Here is a 24,344-nt window from a genome sequence, read left to right on the forward strand (position 1 = left end):
AAAAAATAGGGGAAAGAATATTCATAAAGCCAGATGGAGGATGAAATAACTTTTTTGACGTTCTGTCAAGCAACACGCGACAGTGTTAGTCGAGGCTAAATGTGCTTCTCTAGCCAACAACAGAAGGTGGGGCAGGTTATTCGTAATAGAGGAGGTTTGACAACATCCACTTTTCTGTCACTGCATGCAGATTGTCCATCTCCACCCATTTCCATCTCATTAAGCTTTTTATTATTGTTATTAAGCCTAGTATAAGCTTCGTTTAAGCCTATGATTATTACCACCTTATTGTTGGAAATAATGGTGGATTTTAGTCTTTAAGCTTTATAAAGCTTTATAAAACAATGTCTATATATGTATGTCCCCTTTAATAAGTATACAAGCACATTGGCAGAGAATTTGGGTTTTATAGCAAAGTTGTGTAGACGCTGTAAGGGATTTGCTCGTTCCGCATCACTTTGAAGTCACCTGTGGATGTTTCAGGCTCTGGTTGCCTAGGTGACCGTAATATATTTAATACCAGTTCATACATAAATCAGCTGGATTGTTCACTCTCATTGGTAGTCACTTCAGTTGTTCACCTGAAAGATGAGAAAGGTTTATCATCCATGTCGTGTTACCAGCAGTTATGCCTTTACACCATTCACTTTCTTCACTTTCTGCGATCTCCACTCATCAAAGTGCTTCCAGTCTTGAGGTAGCTCACCTACATTAGGCCCGCTGTCTTTATCAAAACCAGACACACAAGTGGTTTGGTCCAAACAGCAACACAAAAGAATCATTTCACTGCTTACATTGCAAAGTTTATATTTCCCTTCATGGAACAGCAAGGTCTTTTACCATCAGCCGAGCTTTGCATGGGTTCTGTTAAGAAAAACCCTTCAAGGATTTGCTACGCACAAACAAATGCTGGATCCATATCAGCAGGTGAAAGTATGAACAAATAAACTCATGCTGTCTTCTTTAGGAAAGACAAACAAATCTAACAATGGGCAAATTTTCCAAGTCGGATAACACAGGAGATAGCACTGATGTACTCACTGTTACAGCTGATGACCATTTTAAGGGCTTCCCCTCTCTATGATATATGAGTCCAAGAGTAAAAAAAGAATCTCAATAAGGCTTACCTATGATGAAGAAGAAAAACAACAGCTGCGTGCCTTGTTATTGGACTTTTAAATTGTATGAAAGCATAATAGGTATACTTTAAATAGTTTAAATCATGTAAACCTAAGGTTTAAACTCTTATATGGAGGCACTGTTGACCGCCGCTCCACCACAGCAGCCATAGTCACCCCTCCTTAGCATTTTTCACACCTAACCAACCCCAGAGTGGGGCGTAGTTCAATAGTTTGCTGTCTGGAGTCTCCCCCTTTAGAGTCTCGATAACCACGGCTCAGGCAGTTTTGACAGTTACAAAAACCTTCACACATACACAACTTACAAAAAGCTCAAAAAGAGCTTTGCCACCTTTGGGGAAATGCCCACTTGGGCCTGAACTCAACAGTAGGGGGTCAAAATTCTTGAGCAGAGAGAGACCCTTCTCAAATTTTCACCTGTGTTTTTTCTTCTAGGCCCCATTTGCAACCAATATAGATTTCTCATTAACACTAAAATAGCACCAGCTTTTCTTCTGAAACTAAAGGAATTTCATTTTCCCAAGAGGAAGAAAAAGAAATAACACTGACACACAATCCTTCAGTTCCCTCATTTTTCCTCTCTAGGTCTGTCAGGAGATGGGTAGGATGTCTTTCTGCTCAGTGCCAGGGGCTCTGACAATGATATGGTTCAGGTCAGAGAGAAGCTGTGAAAAAGAAAAATTACGTACAACCAGATAGAGGCTGAGAAGGGAAAACCATAAAATGGGAAAACAAATATGGATAAACCAGGAAAGAACAGAAATATCAAAGAGACTGTTGTGATACAGGAGCCTGGAGGGGCCTGATGAATGCAGGGCGTGGTTGATGGGACCTGTGCGTTTGGTGTTTAGTTTTACGCTGCCGTATTTCCCGTCTTTTCTTCGACTGAAAAGTAACAGACATGAATTCCTTGTTGCAACAGACCATCAAAGTTTTATTAGTATTAGTCCATGAATTTCACTGAACTGTGCACATTTTCTAGGGTTGGACAGCAGAAGCCTGCGACTATTTGCGCAGTCAGCTTTTAAAGACAGGGATTTTACAACATCCCTAAAAGAGTTAATGAGTTATTTACCCTAGCTGGCCTCCATAACTATGCTGCACTACTAATGATATATTTTAGAGTCTGTGCGGCTAGAAGTAGCAAGAAATGACTCATATAGGGGAACAATAACGGCAATCAATGGCCCTCCTGACCTTACATATGACTTCAACTGTCACATGAACTGTCTGAATCAAATGGAGGCTTTTTCCACTGTTTTATACACACATGGATGAACGGAGAAAAGAAAAAATGAATGTCACTATTGAACATTTATTAAAAGTGCCACTTTTTTCTGTCACAGACGCACGTGGATAGGGTAGGCACTAGGACCTGCTGTGAGCCAAACAGCAGGGAGGAGAAGCTTTGGGACTGTAAACTTTTAGAGCAGTCCATTTCCCAAAGAGTGTGGGAGGGAGACAGACAGAAGTGGATGGCCCAAGACCTGGATTCACAGCTTTAAAAGTAGGAGCGGGATTTTGAGTTTGGGGCAATTCTTCCCCAGGCCTGGAGAGAGTGAGGTGGAATATAGCAGACTTTCTGTGGAAGTTTTTACTCAGTGGGGAGAAAGAAAAAGGAGCATTAAAGGGTGGTGAGTCCTACCTTGCTTTTTTTTTTTTTTGCTTTGTTTTTCTTTTTATTAAACACTGTAAATATGCGGGGCGTGTATCCACACATGGCACAGAAGCAGAATCTATTACAGAAACTCTGAGAGCATGTTGTTAAATGTAAGTTGAGCCTCTAAATTGAGATTGAGAACAGCAGCAGCCACTTTTCTATAGAGAGGGGGGATTTCAGCTGACTGCAACATACATGAGGCACTATTAAAAGTTTACTGAGATAATGTTGCTGATGATTGCATTTCTATGTCATTTTAATGTTGTGAGCCAGGTACAGAGGTTTTTCAGGTATTTGCAGATGCAAAGATCAAACGGAGGAGGACAGGGTGTAGAAAGAAGGAGAGAATAGAGGTGAGGAGTAGAAAAAAAGGGGGTTCTTCAAACTTCAATGGGAACCCGTTTACTGTTCAGAAAACTCCTGGGACATCAGGTTACCTTTTCTTTTTCTCCCTCTCTCTCTGTCTCTTTCTCTTTTTTCTATCTGTCGTTCTCTCCACTCATGTTACACAATTCTCAAAAGACTTGCAGATTCTGATGAGCTCCAGTGTCCAATATGAAGCATGTTGAGGGTGTCCTCACACCTGGGTGGGGCTTGTTGTTTATAAGGTGTGCTACTAATCATTTTTTCAACTCTTTAAACTAAATTTTTAACATTGTGTTGTGTATGCGTGCGTGTGTGTGTGTATATGCAAGCAAGCGTGGGTGCTAAACACAGACCTCACGCCTGCCACTCCTACGAGGGAATTCCTTTCGGGGTTTGACAGGAGAGGAATGTCACAGTGAGCCAAAGATTACACACACAAACAAACATGAAGCAAATCAACAGTGTCACTAAAGGCTTCACCTTTGTCATATACGTGTGGCTCTCTGTGAAAAACACATTCATTGGTTCTAATATAATGTGCCGAGGATGCTGTTTGGTTGTGGTCCATAAAATCACCAAATATCAACATTGATATATCAATATAGGTATCATATAGATAGGTGTTATGTTTTGTCACCCACCAACGTACCTGTATTATCTGCTTCAGCAGCAGTGTACTGTATTTATGCACCTTTGTGTTACATAATAAAATAAAAACAGCTGAGGTTACTGCAGATTGGAACGAGTAAAGAAGTAAAGTTTCTTTAAAAACAGTGAAGTTATAAGTAAATGGCTGATGTTACTGGAGGGGATGTGATTGCCTTCATCTCCTCTCTGTTGGCCCTCTGTTGGCAAAGTGCTGCAGCAACCTGACTATATATCCTACATTACATGCTCTTCTTTATGGTTAACGCAGGAGGAGTCAGCCAAGGCTTAGTTAAAATGAATGTTTTGTAAGTTAAAAATAAAAATAAGATAGGCCGTAGTCAAACTTCAGGTCTGAAATGAGTTTTCTCAAGCAAAACAGGTTCTTTTTCTGAAAGGGAAATCACAGTAACTGTTATTACTGATTATATCTAGAGTACGCCTTGTTGACCTAGCTGCCGGTCTGCCATCTATGCAGACCGACCTGGACACTTGCTAAATTTGTAAAAGTCCAATTTATGACATATCTCTCTTTTTGCTTTTACCTTTTTTTTCTCTAATAATTAGAAAACAAAAGGTTTTCCTGTGTGTAACTGTGTTTGCAATTGAAACAGAAATGGTTTTACCCTGTAAATCTTTCAAACCTAGCAATGCATCCAATGCCAATGCTAAAAACAACTTAAGCCATATGAACTACCGTTCGTATATGTATAGAGGGCAGATGGACAGTGCTGTTTTCCCCCGCAGACAAAGATGTCTGTGATTATTCATGACCCTCTCAGGTTTCCCTTTGAAGCTGAGTTACAGCTTTCCCTATGTTAGCACCAGTGTGTGAAGTTGTGTATGTGTGCATTAGTGTGTGTGTGTGTGTGTGTGTGTGTGTGTGTGTGTGTGTGTGTGTGTGTGTGTGTGTGTGTGTGTGTGTGTGTGTGGGAGGGAGAGCGTAACAGAGTAACTCTTTACAAATGAACAAGTATTAAACTACTTAAACAGTGAAGAGGAACATATTCATGTGCAGCAAAGAATGGCCATAAGGAAACATACTGTAGAGTGTTTTTATGTCACAGCTATTTACCCAGAAAAAAAAATAACCGTGTTGACCTTTTTAAAGTTACAGACCAGCGTAATACATTTATCCCTTCTTGTTCTACATGCTGCATTTTTATCATTTTGTCAGTTTAAGACTCAAACACCACTGACAGCTTGTTGCTCTGCTTGCTATGTGGACAAGTGACATAATCTGAATCTGCAGTCACTCGGATTTTGACAAGAACAGGATCCACCCCTGAAACACATAAAGGAGGAGATGATGTGGGCTGTCTAGACTGAATGGTTGTATAGGACACCTGGGCAAGGGAGAGGCTGTGACAGCACACCTGTACTGTCAGTTTATCTTTGATTCTTTAACCCGAGGCCAGCGACAAACAGCTCTTAAAGTGACTCTAGATTTGCAAACACCATAAAATAAACATAATTTTAGTTGGGTTTTCAATGAACAATGAAAATTTTTATTATATCTCTTTTGATGGACATCTTTATTTAAATTATCAGTTGCACTTTGATTATTAATGTGACTAAACTGTGTGCCAAGCATTAGGATTATTCATGCAGTAATCTGCAGGCTAATATAGGATGGGAGTCATGTGACGCAATTTAGGTGACGTTTTAAAACCCACAGCTTCATGCTACTTCAGTAAAAATACCGTATCACCAGATTACACTCAAGTACTACTTGCAGAACTAGAAAAAACGGGGCGGTGCCAGTTGGCAACAGAATATTTAAAGGTTTCTTCACACTGGATGATAATGTCTTATCAGACCACAAAAGCTGGAGGCAGAATAATCACAATCCTTAATAATCCTCAGTGGTTAATTGCCCAATTAGTGACAGGTAGAGATTTTCAAATACCTGCATTTACACCTGCCCACAAGCATTATCTGCACACCTGATCAGCCTCTGAATTGCTTTGCAAGCCTTTTCCATGCTTCATGATTCTTCATGCATCCTTTAGAGTAACACTTTTTGTAGCATTACACAACAGGTAGTAAAATTAGTAATATTGTGCGTATTCTAAATCCTTATGTGCTACAGTGTGGTGAAAATATATCATTGGTGATGTGAAGATGAGATTTCTTGATATAAAGGCTTATTTGATTATTTTACCATAATTTTACAATTTAGTAAACTAGTAGTTTTAAGGTGTAGGTTTTGTTAAAACTGTTTAAGTCAAACTTTGACTTTAAAAAATGAATCTAATAACTAAAATTTATTAGGTGAAGGAATCTCGTTTCTTTCTCTATGAGTGATGGTTATGCTCGATAAAGCAGAAGGAAGCATCCCTCTTTCTCGATAGTTCATGGGTCAGAATGTAAACCCAGGGCGCTGGTTATCTTTTGGGTCAATACACAAAGTCGGGTGAGAACATCTGGCGTAAAGTAAACTAGTCGAAGGGTCTGTCTGAAATCAGTGGGAAAGGTAAAAGGTCAGAGTTGGAGGTTATACCTCTGTGCTTGTGTAGGAAAAGCGGGATCTGGAGGCCACTGCAGGTCAGAATCCCGAAGGAGCTCTGAGCAGAACAGACAAAAAATATATATATAAAATATCGGAAATGTAACATCAGCTTTCTGCTGTAATTCTTGTTGACATCTCTTTTACAAACATCTTCTCACAATGTTTGGAAGGAAACGTGTTCAACAGAAATCTCAGCTAACATTGTTTGACATTTGTAACTTACTGGATTTGAACAGGGCTCTTGTCAAACATGTGCAGGATTCTTTATATGGACCTGGTTTTCTGCCCCTTTGCGCTGCACACAAACACGCTTCCGGACTTTTCCACAGATGAAAACTGAATCCAGTTGCAATTCTGTGTTGAAGATCTGATTTTGACAGGTGCTGCATCAAAGGGTTATGTCTGTGTGCTCTGATCTTATTTCTATCTCTATTGTGTGCATAGTACTATATATGCCTACAAAAAATACATCTAAATGTACTGACATGCCTGCTCATTCCACATAAATGCCTCTGTGACTTTTAGCTATGGCTTACTCTGGTTTCATGCATGTGCACGCAGCACAAACACAGTAGCTGAAAAATGGCCTTTCTTACAGCTATAATAACAGTGTTGTGGTCTTAATCTGTTGACTTTGTGTTTGTCTGATGTTGTGAATTGTTTCACTGCAACTCCTCGTTAGATGTGTGTGTACATTTGGATTAACGTGATGACACTGTCTCACTCTCACTTTCCTTTGCCTTTAACCCAATTGGTAGTTTAACTATAGCTTGTCTGGACATGAAACTTGCTCTTGTTGCCATCAACAGAACAAAATACTTGGTCTCCTCAAATATTTAGATTCAGTACAAAAGCCTCGTGAAAATAGCCTGATAGTTCACAATAGACCTTTTTTTGTAACAATGTTCTTTTTTTTACTCTACACAAACATCTCTTCTTATAAATTTTAAAGTGATACAATTTTCTCACCTGGCTATCAGAAGCTATCACAATACAGAGTGTAATAGTAATGGACACCAAGCCCAGCAGTGGGAGAATGGGGTTTGTCAATGAGTATTCACAAAGCGCATGTGTGTACATGTGCATGTATACATGTTTGTGTTGGATACCCTTCAAACACATAGACACGCCTTAGCCCCAAGGATACAAGCGAAGCCTCTCATTATGCACTCATTTTGATTCTGCCGATTTCAGAATGCACAGAATGCATGAGGATGAGCCACTGGCTAGTCGTAACAGATTAGCCTCCTGCACAGCCAGCAGGAGTTAACAAGGTGTTGTTCTACATATAGTTGTTTCAGCCAGACAGGATCCTGCAAAATACCAATACATCAAGGACTTTACAAGCAATTTTCTCTCCTCCAAACCATCCGTTTTATCTGTCATCGAGTTTTGTTGCAGTTAAAACTCACGGATTAATGGTGAGTCCTCAGGACTTTTGGGGAGTATGACGCTGCAGGCAGCAATTTCTCTCTGCTAGATTCTCTTTTAAGCCTTGTATTAAGCTCCATAGTAAATATTCATTTATCTAAACTCCTGTTCCAAGTCACTTACATGCAAAAAAAAACATACACACACATAGAGCTGTGCTGGAAAGTAGCCACTTACTCTTTCACCAGAGCTCTGCTCACACAGTGAACATGGCATGCTGCTAACAGACAGAGGATGGGCCTGGGAGGTCCCATGCAGACAGGTGTTAGACATCAGCCAGAGGGGAAAAGTGTGGGAGGGTCAGGAAAGGAGGGAGATATGAAAAGGGAGATAGGGAGAGTGAGAGACATAGAAGCAGAGAGAGAGAGTGATGACAGCACGATGTGGAGACCACACAGAATAGAAACTGGTTCGGTCAAATCTTTAGTAAGAGGTATCATGGTACAATCAAACAAACACTGGGAGGGACAAAAACAAGATTCTTTGTACAATCTTGAGCAGATTCAGTGCACTTCTGACAAGCCTGTCTATAAGAGTGCAACAACATGGACTGCAGTAATCAGTGTTGTTTGGTTAACTAGAGACAAAGCTGGGTATCCTGGTTTTCATAAAGCTGGCAAAGTTCAGCCTCAAATTTGACTTTTTTTGGATGCATTAACAATATACAGCACTTATGCCTCCTTCAGACATCCACTAATGTCTTTCAGTCTGACTTAATGTGAAAGTATCTGTTTCATGTATGATTGTGCGTCATAAACACGTTTAAAAGTTAATGCTGCAGCCTTACTAGATAAGAATAAGAAACATTAGAAATAGCCACAGATTTCTTTTAAAACCGGCCCAGTCTGAGTGCCTGCCATTACAACAGACAGGAATGTGCTTTTTAACAATTTTAGCATTTTAGCACAAACACTAGAGCACAGATGGATGGTAGTTCTCATGCCTTGCAGACAGGCTTCCAAAAATCACCTAGTTTCCCTAATTGCCCCACAATGTTACATATATCACAGACTGAGATGTTAATAAGATTATTAAAGATTGAATCAGAAACTAACAGCACTGTGTTTTTCATGCAGTGAGTGAACCTTTATAAGCTGCTGTTCACTGGCTGTCTGTTCCACTGGACCAGGCGTATAGCAGTTATCGGTTAAGAATAAAACCATAGCTCCCAAATTTAAAAAAAACAAACCCCAACCTAATGCATATTTACCAAACCCAGAGTGAGCGCTGCTTTCAAAAAAGTGGGGCCAGTTTTTTCCTTATTATTATATTATTGCTGTCTTTTGAGGTGAGTTGGGTTGTGAACTTTCTGCCATTGTTACCACAAAGTTTTTGATTAAGAGTCACCAGTCAACAACCCTCTGGCAACTTCTTGAGAATAACCTGTATTTCTTTACTGTTTGGCGTGTGGTTGCTAGGGATGGGTATCGTTTAGGTTTTATCCGATACCGGTGCCAAACCGGTACTTTTGAAACGGTGCCGGTGCTTAAACGGTGCTCAAACCAGTGCTTAAAGAATGGAGAACACAAAATTGGTCCTAAAACCTCTCATGTTCAGCTGTTTTTTTGTAAAAAGATAACAATGTTAGCCTTTTCTGCAGCTATGGGGCATATATGGCATCACTCTTGGCTGGCAGCAGTGCTTAATCGATGGAAAAAACACCAATTTTGTCTAAAAACCTCTCATGTTTAACTGTTTTCCACTTTTTCTTTGGTCATTTTAGCCTTTATGTCCAGGGTGAAGGGAGTATCTGCCATCAAACAAGAAGACAGCTGCATGTAGCTATGATGATGTTTGCTAGTTCACCTTACATGCATTAATGTAATAACGTGGTTAGCCTACTCAACGTAAATTACACACGAACAACATTAAGCTACTCACACAGAGAAGAACGGCTGCTGCTGCATCATCATCATTTCTGCTACACTGGCAGGGCTAGGGGCCAGGACTCTCCTCTTCGGGTTTTTGGGGGATGTTGCAAACTCCGGGTCTGATAACAGGCACCACACCCGCAGTAGATGTGCTCGGTGTGAGGTCTCGCAGCAAGCTATCAAATACGGCGCATTTCTCGGCTTTTAAAAAAACGCTATGCGTCGCCAGGTGTTTCATCGGATTCGAGGTGTTGCCTCCTTTGACAGTATCACAGTATCAGCTTAGAGCACTTGTTGCTGCTGAGTTTGCATCTTTTGCTGTGAAGTACAGCCAGACTTTGACCGCTTCGCTTTGGGCATTTTTAATCTGTAGCTCTGCTCTAAAAGAACGTACGTACCTGGCCCCGCCTACTACGCTCGGAAACGTAAAATGATTGGCTAGAATCTAAAGTGTATCACAGCTCAGGGAAAAAAAGCACCGAAATAAAGCACCGAAATGTGCGCTGCTTTTCGGTCTGGTTACTACCGTTTATGACAGAACCGATACCGGTACCCATCCCTAGTGGTTGCTGGGGGTTGCTGGGTGAAATTAGTCTCAAAGAGAGTGCTTTTGACTGCTTTGCTAACAGTTTCACATGGAGGTTTTTGTTCCATATACAACTTTGGGAACAATTTCACCTGCAGACTACAAGCAACCTCCCACAAACGCTCTCCAATGAGTCAGAAAATATAAATTTAGGTGTGTGTATATGGGGCTTAGCAGTTGATTTCACAGTGACAGGAACCATTCACAAATGATCAGGGAATTTCCCTAGCAACTGGTGGTTGCCAAGCACTTGCCAACCAGTCTCTAGGCCTGTGTGACTGGGACCTAATGTCATGATCCTGGGTCCTTTTGTGTTTTCTCTTCGATTTTGGTTCTGTTCTTCCTCTGGTTAGTGTTTACTCTGTTCTGCCCGTGTGTTCCTGTATCTAGTCCGCGTTTCTTAGTTTGTGTCCTTTCATGTGTAAGTTCCTGTTTTATTGTGAAGGTCTGCGTCTTATGTGAGTGTTTTCAGTTTGCCTCCCTAGTCTCGTCATGTTAATCACTCCCAGCTGTGTTTCCCACCTGTGTGTAATCTCCCTGTGTTCTCTGAGTGTATTTAAGTTGTGTTTTCTGTCTTAGTTGCTGGTTCGTCTGTGTTGTTTCCCCTCATCTCCCCGTATGTATTTCCTCGGACCTCCCTGCATCTTCGTTTCTGGTTTGTGTTGTTAGTTTCCCCAGTTTAGGTTTCCGGTTTCATGTTCACCCACCATTGCTGTTTGTACCCACTCCTGTAAATAAATACTCACCTGCACCAGAGCTGCCGCCTTTTGGGTCCTTTCTCCAACTCCACACGGCTTGCCCCGGCAAACCGTGACACCTAAATTGTTTCAATATTGCCTTTTTATTAAAATCTATAAAATATAACACAACCATTAGGGTAATTTTTGCATATTTTGCTTCTTTAGCGTCATGGAGCAATATTGGTTAACACTTCGCCCTAGACCCCAAAAACAAAAGCAATTAATCAGTTAAATCTAAAAAGTATTATGAGAAAGAAGTGGAAGGTAAAACTATTCAGCCAGCCTTTCAGACTGTTTCCTCTGTATTTGTTGACTATGTTTTAAAATTAATTTGAATTAATTTGAAGCGTCATGAAGGGATGCAACCAGAACTACTTTCCATGTATTAAAGTTTCCTTTTAGCTGTCTGTCAAACGTGAGAACTAGTTGTGTTTCCTGTGTCGTATATGCTACCATTACCAAATTCAATTAAGAATATTTAGAGAAAATCTTGCGTGCATATCTTAATGTTTGACATAGCATATACTCAGTCTTGCGTGACCACACCCGTGCTCATGGCGACAGACAGACCGCAACATAAACGGTGCGTAATGGAAAGTTTTAGTCTCTTAGCAAGCACATCTGTCTATTTACGCCCATGTTTCACTTTACGTTGCGCTGAAATCTACCTGGATGACTCACTCGGGGGTTGCTCAGCTGCTGATTTGTTTACAATACCATGAGGTGGCAAAATTACACACATTTGTCTCCTCAGATACTGCTGTTAAAAATACTCTGCTAAAGGTTTGAGCACTAAGATTCAACTTCTTTACTCAAGTAGAAGTGTTGAAGTACAGGCTCTGGAGTGTAATCAAGCTTTGGAGGACATTGCTACCAGCTCACTGAATCTAATGCCATAATAGTATCATACAAAAATAATATTAATATAAGGGAATACACAATTTATTTAAACTTAAATACCAATTCTAATGAATATACTCACCTTGAACATAATGTTATGAAGGACACAAGTAAAGGCAACCAAAGGAAATCGAATAAATGACTCTACTTGCTGTTGCATTTATTGTAGATGGATGATTTTGCTTCTTCAAGTAAGTATAGCCAGGGGTTAAAGTGGGATTTGGCAGGTGACGTTGGTTGAAGTGGTAGAGTGTGGGAAAATGAAAAACTTAGAAATACATTTTGTGTACATTTTGTGATCAGCTGACCTGTGCTGGTGTTTTATGTTGTGATCGGCCAAATGAATTATTAAGATATAAGCAGATCTTATAAGAGCCATCGTCGCTGATTCTCCAGCTTTGACAGCATAGATCTAGTATAAAGGCAGAATTCAGTGAGTTAATCTAATCAAAAACATCACCTTAAATTTAATTTGATTTGTGTAACCTTGATGTAACATAACACTGTCCATGAACATCACAGCTGCTCCGCACATTCGATTCAGTTCAGTTCAATTTTATTCATGCAGCGCCAAATTACAACAACAGTTGTCTCAAGGCGCTTTATATTGTAAGTGCCACAATAATATATTACTGTAAACTTCACCGCAATCCTGAAAACTAACCAGTTTAGCCTGCTCTCTCCCTATGCAGCCTTTGAATAATAACAAGTCAGTATACTTCAGTTTCTTTGAAGTATACTGACTAAGTTTTTTTTCCCCTTCTTGATTTCTTACTCTTTTTCATATTTGTCACATTTAAATGTTTCAATTCATTAAAAGTAAAGATAAATGATGATTTCATTTATTGAAGGAAAAAAAGCTGTCCACACCTACATGGCCCTATGTGAAAAAGTAATTTCCCCATAAAGCTAATAACTAGTTGTGCCACCCTTGGCAGCAAGAACAGCATTTAAGCATATGTGATAAGTGGCAATAAGTCTTTTGCATCACGGTGGGGGAATTTTGGCCCACTTCTTTGCACAGTTGTTTTAATTCCATCACATTAGAGGGTTTTCAACTATACAGACGTGAATTTATTGGTGTGTTTCGAAACATTATCCTGCAGCATAAGCAAAGTGCACTTAAACTTTAGAGCATAAACTGATGGATATTCTCCTTCAAGATTTACTGGAAGAGTTCATAGTTCCATCATTAATGGCAAGTCATTCAGGTCCATGTCTGACGGTGGCTATGATGTTCTTTTTATGAAATGCTGTGTTAGTTTCACACCAGACCGAAATAGTGCGAAAAGTTCAAATTTTGAGTTTGCCAGTCCACAGACAAGACGGACCTCCAAATATTTACCCAAATTGTTGTGCCTTTTTCTTTGTTCTTCTTATCCATAAATCATTAACACTAACTGTGAGTGCTGTTCACCACTGTTCCACGTTTTCTCCATTTATAGATAATGGCGCTCACCGCGTTTCACTGGAGTTCCAAAGCCTTCGAAATGACTTTGTAACCTTTTCTCAGCTGTTCTTGAGTTTCTTTAGATCACTGGATTTTAGTCTAGTTAACTCAAATATAGTGAACACATATGTAACAAAGCAAAAATCAGAAAAGGGACAAATACATCTTCCCAACGGTGCATGTGTTTGTATTGATATTACAAATATTCATATTGGAAGATGGATCAAGTCAGAGAATTTTTTAATCCTAAACCACTCTTTGCCATTTTGATTAGATAATACACGTTCCCCAACTGGACGAGTAACAGCATGAGTGAAACTCTGCATAAATGGTGTTTGAGTTTTACTCTAACAATAAAGCTACAATATGATCTAACTCAAGCCTGAAACTGCTGGTTTTCTGTTAAAGCTATTGAGAGAAGACACAAAGTGATGAAACTCCACGTTTTCCTTTCTTTTGAATGCTTTGTAACTCCCCATTGCCTTTATTTCCTCCCTCTGACCCTGTCCTTGAACTCTTCTTTGTCTCAGTGTCTGTTCCACTATAAACTTGTCCTTCCTTACTTTGCTTCTCACATGCTCCTTTATGTGTGTAATTCTCTAGATATCTTATTGCCCATATGCATCCCGCCCTCCAATATTGCTGCCTCTCCCTATCCCTTGATGTATCTGATTCCTTCCTCTCCATCCTTCTGTCTTCATCGCTGTCTGTGGCCAGACAGGCATTCTTGCCTCTGGCCCTCCTCATGTCTCTGTGCTGCTGTGGGATTTTTAGATGCTCACCAGGAAGGGGGAGTTATTACCAGAGCCGAGCCAAAAGATTAAACACTTGTCACGAGAAGATTGTTGAATGTCAAGGTCATAAAAACTAGGGTTCTGGAAAACATGTTAATCATTGTGTTCATCCTGACTTCAAGGCTTGGAGGATCAGCCTCCCACGTCCACTGGTCCAGTGCAGGGAGAGGGTGGGTTGATTGGGGATGGGCCCATTATGTGGAGAGAAAGAAAGGGGGTGAAAAATGGAGAGAATGGCTTTCACTAACAAAACTGTGATGCTCTGACTGAGGTTTTGAGTGACTTCCAAAAAACTGTCATGTCTTGAACTCGGCTGGAATCGAACAACCAACATTTTTAGTAAGATTATAGAAAGTAGTTGAGCAGTTTGGTCAGAAACAAAGTTATAAAACTTGCTTAATACATCTCACCGACAGCTGAGAGAGTGAGTGAGCCAAGATTTTAAATCTTATTGAACAAATTCAAAGCTGTCTGGTACTTGTTATTGTGAGTTCAAGAATTGTCTCCTCAGCGGCTGTGGTCTGAGAACACTTCGGCTTCATATTTTGCTCTCAGAAGAAGGTCCAGCAGAGTTTGGCGATTGTACATTAAGAGAGAGTTGACTCTACACTGGCGCCACTGTGACTTAAGTGTTTGCTTAGATGATCACATATTACTAATTGCTAAATGAACTTAAGTGACAGAGTCGAGGCCACTCTCCCTCCCATTGATCGCTGGTCGGTGCCCATATACGCCATCATCCATTTGATTAAACCACTTCCACTCCTTTTAGTTCGTCCCAGCAATCACTTCATGTTTCTCAGGGGTTTTTGGCATTGTGTGCTGGTACCCGTGATCGGCCATCAGCTCAAAGACCTCCTGGCAAACTTCTCGTTTCGGGCTGCTACCAATACTACCATCAGCCACTAAACACAAAAACATCTGCATCTCATGACGTCTGGTGATGTCATATTTTCATATCAACTCAGCTTACTAGGAGCAGGTACTGAAAAAGTTTCACCTAATGGAAACCGAGTGGAGTCAAGCCAGCCTAGAAGGTATAAGTGGAGGAGGGCTGCTGGTGTTCATGCTTTGTATCACAGGTGAATCACTCACGTTGTTCATTAATAAACAGTTTTGTTGCATGCTGACATTAATCTGATATTTTCATTGACAGTGGAATAAATTTTAGCCCTGTTTGTACAAACAAGCTTCGATTTGCTGCTTTTGCTTCCAAATTACTGCTGGAATGAAAGTATTGTTTATATTTTAGGTTCCTTTCACGAACGCCACAATGATTCAGTCTTTCTATTATGATGAATCAGTGTTCGACTTACTGTAAGACATCATGTGACAACAGTGGAGCGGTTGACGTCGCACCGCAGCCACGTCTTTGCTTTGTCTCAGGTTTACCCGTAAATAAAACATGACTGTGGAACAAATGTTGTCAAGAGATGAAATTGAATGTGTTGCTGCACGAAGTTTCGGCAACAAAGACTTTCAGGTCCAACAGTATAGGAAGAGCCCTGGGATTCTTGGAACTGTTGTTCAGTATTTTGGTCGCCCTTAAATGCCCCGGGGCTTTGTTGCATTGTGGGAAGCTGTGACTTAAAGTCAACATAAGTATGTTATTGCGCCTATATTCTGCCGGATACACTGTCAGCTTTTATTTGTATGTATTTGTATTTGTATCCTCTTGACACAACACTTTGACATCTACTTCTCTTGAGTAGTTTAATAAAAGTGTAAAAGTGAAGCCATATGCGGACACAAAGCCCAGTTATTCCAGTTCCAAGAAAAATTCATTCCACAGGAAATGCTAATAGAAATCCTGTTGTCCTTGTGTTTGGTGAATATAAAAAAGTCAATCACTTTAAGGCTTCTGAAGCAGAACCAGTATATATATTATTTTATCCCATAACAAAACATTTATGTATGCTCTGACTTCAGCAAGAGTTGGAAAGAAGAAAGACCCTCTCCAGTTAGAGTCTATGGATTTTATCAGAAAATGGTTGCGTAATTTTCCCCAAAGACGAGAAGATAATGGTCTGACCCTGTGCTTTGCACCTGCAAAGATGCACTATAGTGCTCAGATCTGCTTGCTGTTAGGCACAGAAACAGCCATGTACTCAGGAAGTTACCTCTGGCTTTTAACTGTGAGAGTAAAGATGAACACTGGGTCAAATTCCAGGAGCAAAAAAAAAAAAAAAATGGAGAGACAGATAAATGAGAGACAGACGGAGAGAAACAGAAACCCAGAAAGCACGAAACAGCAGGATGAAGATGCTGGCTCTTTGCCAGTTTGTTCCCTTTAGTTCCAACACCATGGCTCCCCTCTTCCCTGATATTCTCAAGATGCCCTCGGCAGACATACAGAAGCTTTTATTTTACAACAGCTGATGGCAAAAACAGCTGTGCAAAATAGAGTATATTCATAAAGAATCATTTAGGTGCTGTCCTTTGGATGGTTGCTTATCAATTACCATCCCCTACTGCCGTTGTCATTTACAGTCCTCTAACACTGCAGGCAAATGTAACTGAAATGTTTGCAGAAAGCCCAAAGCTGTGGTTTATTTAAGATGTTTTTTGAACTACTGAGCCAAATGTTCAGCTGATTGCCAGCATGCCTCTCTATGGCTGCCAGTACCATTTAAATGAATGCTCGGTCTTTTGATAGCTACTCATTTGCAGAGGAATACATTTTAAAGTTGTATGTGCTGTTACCTGTGCATAGTTAAACCCTTACATATTTTATTGTTGGACATAGTAAACCGATCGAGTGAATTCAAGTTCATGTCGAGACCTCATACTTTGTTTTTCCACGCTGTAGCATTTGCCAGCTCCACATTTTGCACACCAAATGTTATTTTGTTCTCCATATCTCGCATCGTTTGTCATCCCTGCGACGAGTAAAGTACTTTAGCAGGTTATGTGTGCCTGCATGTGTGACACTACCTGTCTCGTTCCCCCCGTGTCCTGTGGCTAAAGCAGCAAAGTTTGGTGGTTGAAGTATGTCTGATTTACAGCAGGTGCTATTGTTGTCCATGTAAATGTCTTTTTAACATAAAGACCAGGGGGCGGTGAGGAACAAGGGTGCAGAACAGTACGCCACACAGGCTTAAAAAATGGCAGCATCATAGTAAATGGAAAACTGAACTATCATTAAACTCCTCTAATATAGTTTGGTTTTTGTTTCTGTTGGTGGTGGCGGTTAAAATATATATTTTAAGTTAAACAATTAAATTCACTTGAGAAAATGATGGCTCTAAGGTTAAATGGCTTTATGCAGACAATTTGAATTACAAATTGGTAAAACTAATGCTTAGTTAAGACAACTTAAAAGGTAAAGGTCACATCTGGTATCAAGAATCACCAGATACAACCTGACAAACCAGGAGAGTGACAGAAAAAAGTGTGACAAACTGGGAACAAGTAATAAACCATTAATAAATAAGATAATATGGTTACACTGGTAAGATAAGTGTGAGACAGCAGTTTTAAGAGAAAGCTTTTAGCATGATGATAATCTTAAATTGGCAGCAACTGAAATCAGGAAAAGCACAAATGCCACAGAGAAAACAGAAAGAAGAAGTCAGCTGATCGAGGGTGAAATAACTCATAACAATGCTTCGGCTGAAATATGGAAGAAATCTACACTTTTAATGCGTAAGAGAGTCCAAACATTCTTTTAATTTTGGTGACTGCTGCACGTTTGCTGTGCCAAAAAATAGGAGTTTTAACGTGTTTCCAAGAAAAGACTCAGCCTTCCGAGAACCTTTGGGGAGTGTAATTTAATTGTTATTTTAACGCTGCATGACATCATTTTACGTGACAACAACTCGTGGCAGGTTGTTGTATCGGTTTCACATGGCAGCTAATCGAAACTGTGACACGTGATTTTCCTTCTGTAGCTGAAACATCGTGAATGGAAGCAGTGTAAGGATTATTTCGAAGCGTTATGTTATCGGCGAGTGTGTCGCTGTGAGGAGAAAAGTTCAAACTCTCTTACAACAGTGAGTTGTGACAAAAAGACTTTCATTTCAAACTTTCTCCAAAAAGCAAAACTCGTTTAGACTGAACACGAACTAGTCCAATTTTTTAAACACTGATAACATTTTTAGAGGAAATAAATATATCTTCAACATTTGGATGTGTGTTAAAGGAGAGAGCACGTTGACCTGGCGGTCATCCTGCCTGATAATTATTTCCAGTGGTTGACAGCAGGAGGAACTGTGCTCCACTGGGTTGATGAAAGACACAGAAAAGCTGTTTACCTTTCTCTGTTTTGCGCTCGGCCTCTTTTCTCTCCTCCTCCCTCTATCTCTGCCGCTGTCAGTCTCTCTTTCTCACCCCCTCATAATCTATGGCCGCTGTCATCGCTCTGAGAGAGCGGCGTGTGTTTGTTTGACACGCTGCTCCTGCATATCTTTTAACAAGGACATGTCACTAATAACTAATGTATCACACAGACAGGAAGACACCCTCGCTAACTGTAAACTAACCCCGGAGTGATGGCAGGCGATGCTCTCGTGCCTTCTTGTTTCACACGAGTGTGTAATGCTGTAAACTGTAGTCTGATCATTAGATCATCTTGTGGACTAGCAAAAAAAAGAAGTGTTACAAAGTCAGTACCAGTAACTGCGTGGCTGGTTTCCACTGTCTTTGGCTACATATGTGGTCTCTAAAGTCTTTTTCCCTTCCTGTTGCCCAATGATTAGTTTTCTAGGTCACAACCCGGCAGCTGTGTGACTAATGTCATCTTTTCCACTTGCTTTCATCAACTTTGGCAGTCTGGTTTGACCAGGTAGTGCCATGTGGTGCGTGGAACCCCAGCATGTGAAAGTGATGGATGACTCAAGAGAAAATGGTCTTGATTTACAAAGCTGGCCAATCAGCTTATTGTGAAAAAAGGGAAGCTCCTTATATTGATGGATGAATCATAAAAGAATATTGAACTACGGTTTTGTTTACCCACCAGTGTATTAATACAGCATGTGTAGTGTCTGGAAATATGAACCATACAGGGTCTGTCCTTTCTCTGGTTTGTGGTTTAACGGTTTTGGAATGCCTCTGTCATTACTTGGCCACAGGACTGTCTCCTTCTAGCTTTGCTGCTCTTCAAGGTACAACATTTTACTTTTTATCACTGCTGCAATGATCTTCCTTCTCTAGTGTTTGATGTAGGGTGTTAGCACCTAAATCCTAAATCTAGGATTCTTTTTTCCAGGCTCAATGTGGGCGATGTTTTTAAACTCCAGTGTAAAACGCAGTAGTGCTTACACAGAATCGTAAAACAAACAGTTTAGGGAGGAGATGTAAATCCTGCTCAACGTTCAGGAGAAACACCAGCTTGTGTGTTTGTTTTTCTGTGTATTTGTGCGAGAAGGTCAGAAGGATAGTCAGGCCGATTCTGATGCAGTGCCGAAGTAATTCTGTAAGTCAGAGGTGTTCTGCTCTGACCTGTGTGCTCATGCTCTGCAGTGTTTACGCTCCACCAGCATTAAACATAAGCCACATATTTTTAACATGAGGATCCTTCACCATAGGCCTTGCAAATAGTGAGCGGCACATCAGCCTGGATCAATCAGCTCACTGCCTGTTTGGTCCGGCTCCATGTGTGCAGGGTGTGGGTGTTTAAGTGTGTGTATGGTTGTGTTTATTGAAGCTAAAATACAATACAAAACCAGTAGGTATGTTTTATAAAACTATAGCTGTTTCCATCATCCGTGATTACTTGATTGTTTTACTGATCAGCTGCCAAACTGACTTTTTGGCAGTGTTTGAATAAGTATTAACAGAAGACGTCGTAACAATAGCACAGCGTAAAAGTATTGGATGCTTGTTAAACGCTGCATTAAAAGATTTACACAAGTAAAGGGCGTGGATCTACTTTCAAAAGCTAACAATCACAAAAACAAGAGTATATGAAAAGCTTTGTCTAACCGCAGGAAAGCTGTAGCGTTAATATTTGAGTAAAGAGCAAAACTGCACCGAATACAGTACTCGAGTACTGCATCATTACCTTTTACAAAGCCAACAGCAGAAACATGTTTAAAGAACATTAAAAGTCAAGGACTTGTGGGAAAATACCTGAAGAGTGATTTAAACTCTTTTAGCTGAGCTGATATTCCTAATGGGAACAGAGCCAGTGACATTTTGATATTTTTCAGCTGTTTGAAAGGTGGACGCTGGTCTGTTCAGACGCAACACTGACCTCTGCTGGTTATAAGTGCGACACTGCAAGGATTACAGCAAAACTGGTTTTTGCAAGAAAACTGTAAAATATCACGGAAAAAAATCAGGTTTCTTTTTTGTTGTTGTTGTTTTGTGAAGATTATCATATATCACTAATTGCTTTTTCTAACTTCCTCGTTTCTTTAATCTCCTTTCAAAAGGCTCCGCCTCCCACACCAAAGCAGTAAAACATGTTAAGTTAAATATTTATAACACTAATAAACTTGTGTTCCAGCACTAAGCAAGCAAAGTGAAACACCGACACAAGTTTAAAAAATAACAGTAATGCTGTCACACCAGCTTCCACTGACCTCTGTGACCTGCTGGGTGTTTGTCTGGAAGGAAGTGGGTGTATTCACACACAACGCGACGCTGTGCAAACGATCCATGAAAACAGCATTATGTGCATGTACACATACAGATGCATGGCACTATTTTCAGTGCATAGGTTCACTATGTAACGAGTAACACTGGATGAGGTGTTAAATGCCTCACATTCCAGTGTACGGAAAACGCAAGCTCTTAAAGTTAAACATGGTGAGTGTGTGTACACGGCATGAGATAAGGTTAGGTAATGATAAATTGTGTATGTCGGTAAAAAAAGGGTGGCAGGTTTGCGGGGCTGTCTAAATAAACGAAACCGCTTGTTAAGCATGTTTACATTCCTGATTGCTCTGAATGGCTTTTATGCCCATCTTGTCCCTTTGCAGGGCACTTAAACACATACTCCTTTTGAGTCGGAGGTTTGCCTTTAAGATTACTTTTCCTTTGATTTGGTTTGATCTGAAAAACGATAGCTCCAGATGTATTTATGAAAATGTCAACGCGTATTATATCTGACTAAAATAACATTTGCACAAGTATTTAGTGTGTTTTTTGTGTGTCTTTTGCAGAGCTGTAGTTCACGGAGTCCAGATGGCAGGCATGAGGGGCCCGACCTGCATTGGAGTCTGGCTCTAGAGTCCACAGGGGCTCACACTTCAACTGGACACATTCCACAGGTACCCTTAAACACTCACCAAGAGTAACACGTAAAAAGCAAGACATACTTGAGCAGGACCAAAGAAGTGCTCAGTGAATCAGAGCAAAAGAGTCAAACTAAGAACAGAACTAATGCCCCCTTAATGACAACGTCAATGATTCTGAATCTTAGATGTCACAAATGCACAGTAAAGGTAAAGTGTTACATTTTCCAAGTGGATTGCTCACTTAGAAACTATTTATCAATCCTTTCATACATTTTTCAGTGCATTTCAATTAGAAAATGTGTGAAACTTTTCACTTTAGACATTCATGTGACATTATCTCAATTGCGTGTTTGTGTTTGGTTTAGGACGTGTGCCCATGAGGTCGTCATCACTGGTCCTGCTCCTCCTGATCGGCGTCCAGGCTGTACTGAACATGGGAGGTGGATTGGCCCGGAGTGCCGGGGCACCCAACCACAAAGTAGGACAGCAGACGGCAGCCAATCACAGAGCAAGACAACAGCACACAGTAGCCAGGGACCATCTTACTGAAGAACACACTTCAAAGCAGCATCATAGGACCAGCCACCACAGGACCAAGAGGCCTCATCGGGCAGCTTTAAATGCAAAGGATAGGAGCCCTCTTGTTGGGCACTCTACGTTGGATTCCCTCCCTGACCCCTCCATCCCAGTGGTGGATCCCAAGCTCTTCTCCAAGAGACGTTACCGTTTCTCACCTCGTGTCGTCTTCAGTGAGGTTCCACCATCACATGATGCCCTAGAAGGTGAGGGCTATGAAATTGATGGAGTTAGAGGGGTGAGGGTAAGGCGCCGAGCAGGATCACGCACCATGCACCGAGGAGAGTACTCGGTATGTGACAGCATGAATACCTGGGTGAGCAACCTGACAAAAGCCACAGACATGTACGGAAATGAAGTGGAAGTGCTGCCCAATGTTACAATCAACAATGTGGTGAAGAAACAGTACTTCTATGAGACCACCTGTCGATCCCCTACTCAAAGGGGTTCTGGAAACGCAAATGGAGGGAAGCCGGGGGGTTGGGGTGGAAAACAAGGTTCCAAATCAGGCAACTCGGGCTGTCTCGGCATCGACAGTCGCCACTGGAACTCCTACTGCACCAACTCACATATTTTTGTAAGTGCCCTCACCACCTTCAATGAACAGACAGCCTGGCGTTACATCCGCATCAATGCCGCCTGTGTGTGCGTCCTCAGCCGGAAGTCTTGGGGAGGAAGACGGGGGCACTGACTGAGGCGGACGCCCGACCACCAGACTATGAACAGAGCACAAACATTTCTCATTAACAGCCACTGCAGCTTTATTGCCAATACTGTAATCCTTTCCCACACATCCAGACAAACACCCCCACTGACCAAAGCATCCAAACAACACACGTACTTAATGCAAACACACACATCCACACACTCGAACATCTGTCCAGCCCCTCGGCCCCCCGACCCTACCTCAGTCAAAGAAGTCCTGGTTGTTTTAAATTATGAGGACTGCATGTCATATTTATGGTTTATACAGTCAAATATAAAATTATATACCGTATGTGTATATATACAAAATGAATTCAAGCTTTTAATGTTGATGTTATTGTTGTTTTTGTGTTGTTCATGCTGTTATTTATTAAACACCTCAGTACTTGCCCGGTTTGTTGTGTCTGTTTGAGATCATGCTGACCGTCACACATCTGCAGGTCTGATCAACTCTGGTTGTTTTAACGTCTTTTAGCTCTTTGCTTTACAACTTTAGTTTCATTGTCTTCTGTAAACCATTACAAAATCCAACCAGCCGTTATAAACAGGTTCGATAAACTTTAGCGTTTAGCTCATGATAAATCCAAAAGCAGTAACCTTCGGGGAAACAAACAAGACACTAAACTTTATTTGATGTACTTGTGTTTTCTTTCTTTATAATCTTTGCTTATATTAAATATTGTAAGCATATTCACATATACAGTACCAGTTAAAGTGGGGACGAGAAATCTCAACATGTGCAGTAACACGGGGTTTCTAACAGTCATTGTCTTCTTTAAATGATTCCCACGTGCAAAAGCTAAAAGTCACAAGCCCAGACACTGAGTCACCTTAAATATTTTCCAAATATTGTTACCACATAATTATTATTATTATTCTATTTTCTTTTTTGTTCTTTTTTTTTAATTCCCAAATTTCTGGTGACTCATGTCTCTGCATTAAGATATTCCAGCACCCAAAAGCAGAGGAGGCAGTAGAAAGACTTGTATGTGAACATCGATGCCTGAAGGAATGTGATTCATCTCATGCAGGCACGAGAGACGTGCTTTGCATTTTATACACACAGATTTATTAGCTGTGATGTTCCCAGTGTTCCCAGCAGTAGTGGTGACTTCTCGCCAGCTTGGCATACCGGTGTAAACACTACGGGAAGTCTCTGTGCATTTGTACTTGGAAGGAATGAATATTGCATAGAGACAGGTTCACAACTAAAGAAAGAATAGCAAACTGTATCTTAGCAAGGTACTAGGGCCACAATGAGTCACTACAACAGCTTTAATGTTTCTGATCTTAGAAAGTTTGGACACTGGTGGGAAAACATGCACATTTTTTCATGAGATAAGCTAAATGCAAGCATTTTTTTCACATGTAAATGCAACATCTAATACATTATTTTTCAATACCTTGTACCTTAATCAGATTATTAGGACTTGTGCTGCAAGTCAACTAATGCTTCTATAGCATGATCAATTTCAAACGTTTTGATACTCAGCAAGTGTGGCTGTGGAAATGTGAAGCTTACAAAGCCATGAAAGACTCTGTAATCATATCAAGTCAAACATGAACACCTCCGAGGTAAAATATCAATCATCTGAAATGTCAGGAAATGGCAATCAAGGGGAACTGAGGGGAAAAAGAACTAATGTGAAACATGTCTGCTAGGCTGGAAGGTTGCACAAAAACCTCATTGTGACTATAAAGAAAGTAGCCTTGACTTGTTTACAGCAAAGGTGTAACCCTCCAACCTCATCAAAAGTTCAACTCGAAATCTATTGATAAAACAATTCA

At 40.6% G+C, this 24,344-nt stretch overlaps 1 protein-coding gene across 1 annotated transcript; it reads left to right on the forward strand.

Annotated features, from left to right (window-relative positions):
- Positions 1 to 2,595: 2,595 nt before the first annotated feature.
- ngfa (nerve growth factor a (beta polypeptide)) lies at positions 2,596 to 22,944 on the forward strand. Its single transcript, XM_026153426.1, has 3 exons — positions 2,596 to 2,773; positions 21,201 to 21,308; positions 21,641 to 22,944. The coding sequence occupies exon 3, from the start codon at positions 21,652 to 21,654 to the stop codon at positions 22,540 to 22,542; it is 891 nt and encodes a 296-aa protein (XP_026009211.1). The 5' UTR covers positions 2,596 to 2,773; positions 21,201 to 21,308; positions 21,641 to 21,651; the 3' UTR covers positions 22,543 to 22,944.
- The last annotated feature ends 1,400 nt before the right edge of the window (positions 22,945 to 24,344 follow it).

The sequence above is a fragment of the Astatotilapia calliptera genome, chromosome 20 (genome assembly GCF_900246225.1).
Source record: "Astatotilapia calliptera chromosome 20, fAstCal1.2, whole genome shotgun sequence".
Taxonomy (NCBI): Eukaryota; Metazoa; Chordata; class Actinopteri; order Cichliformes; family Cichlidae; genus Astatotilapia; species Astatotilapia calliptera.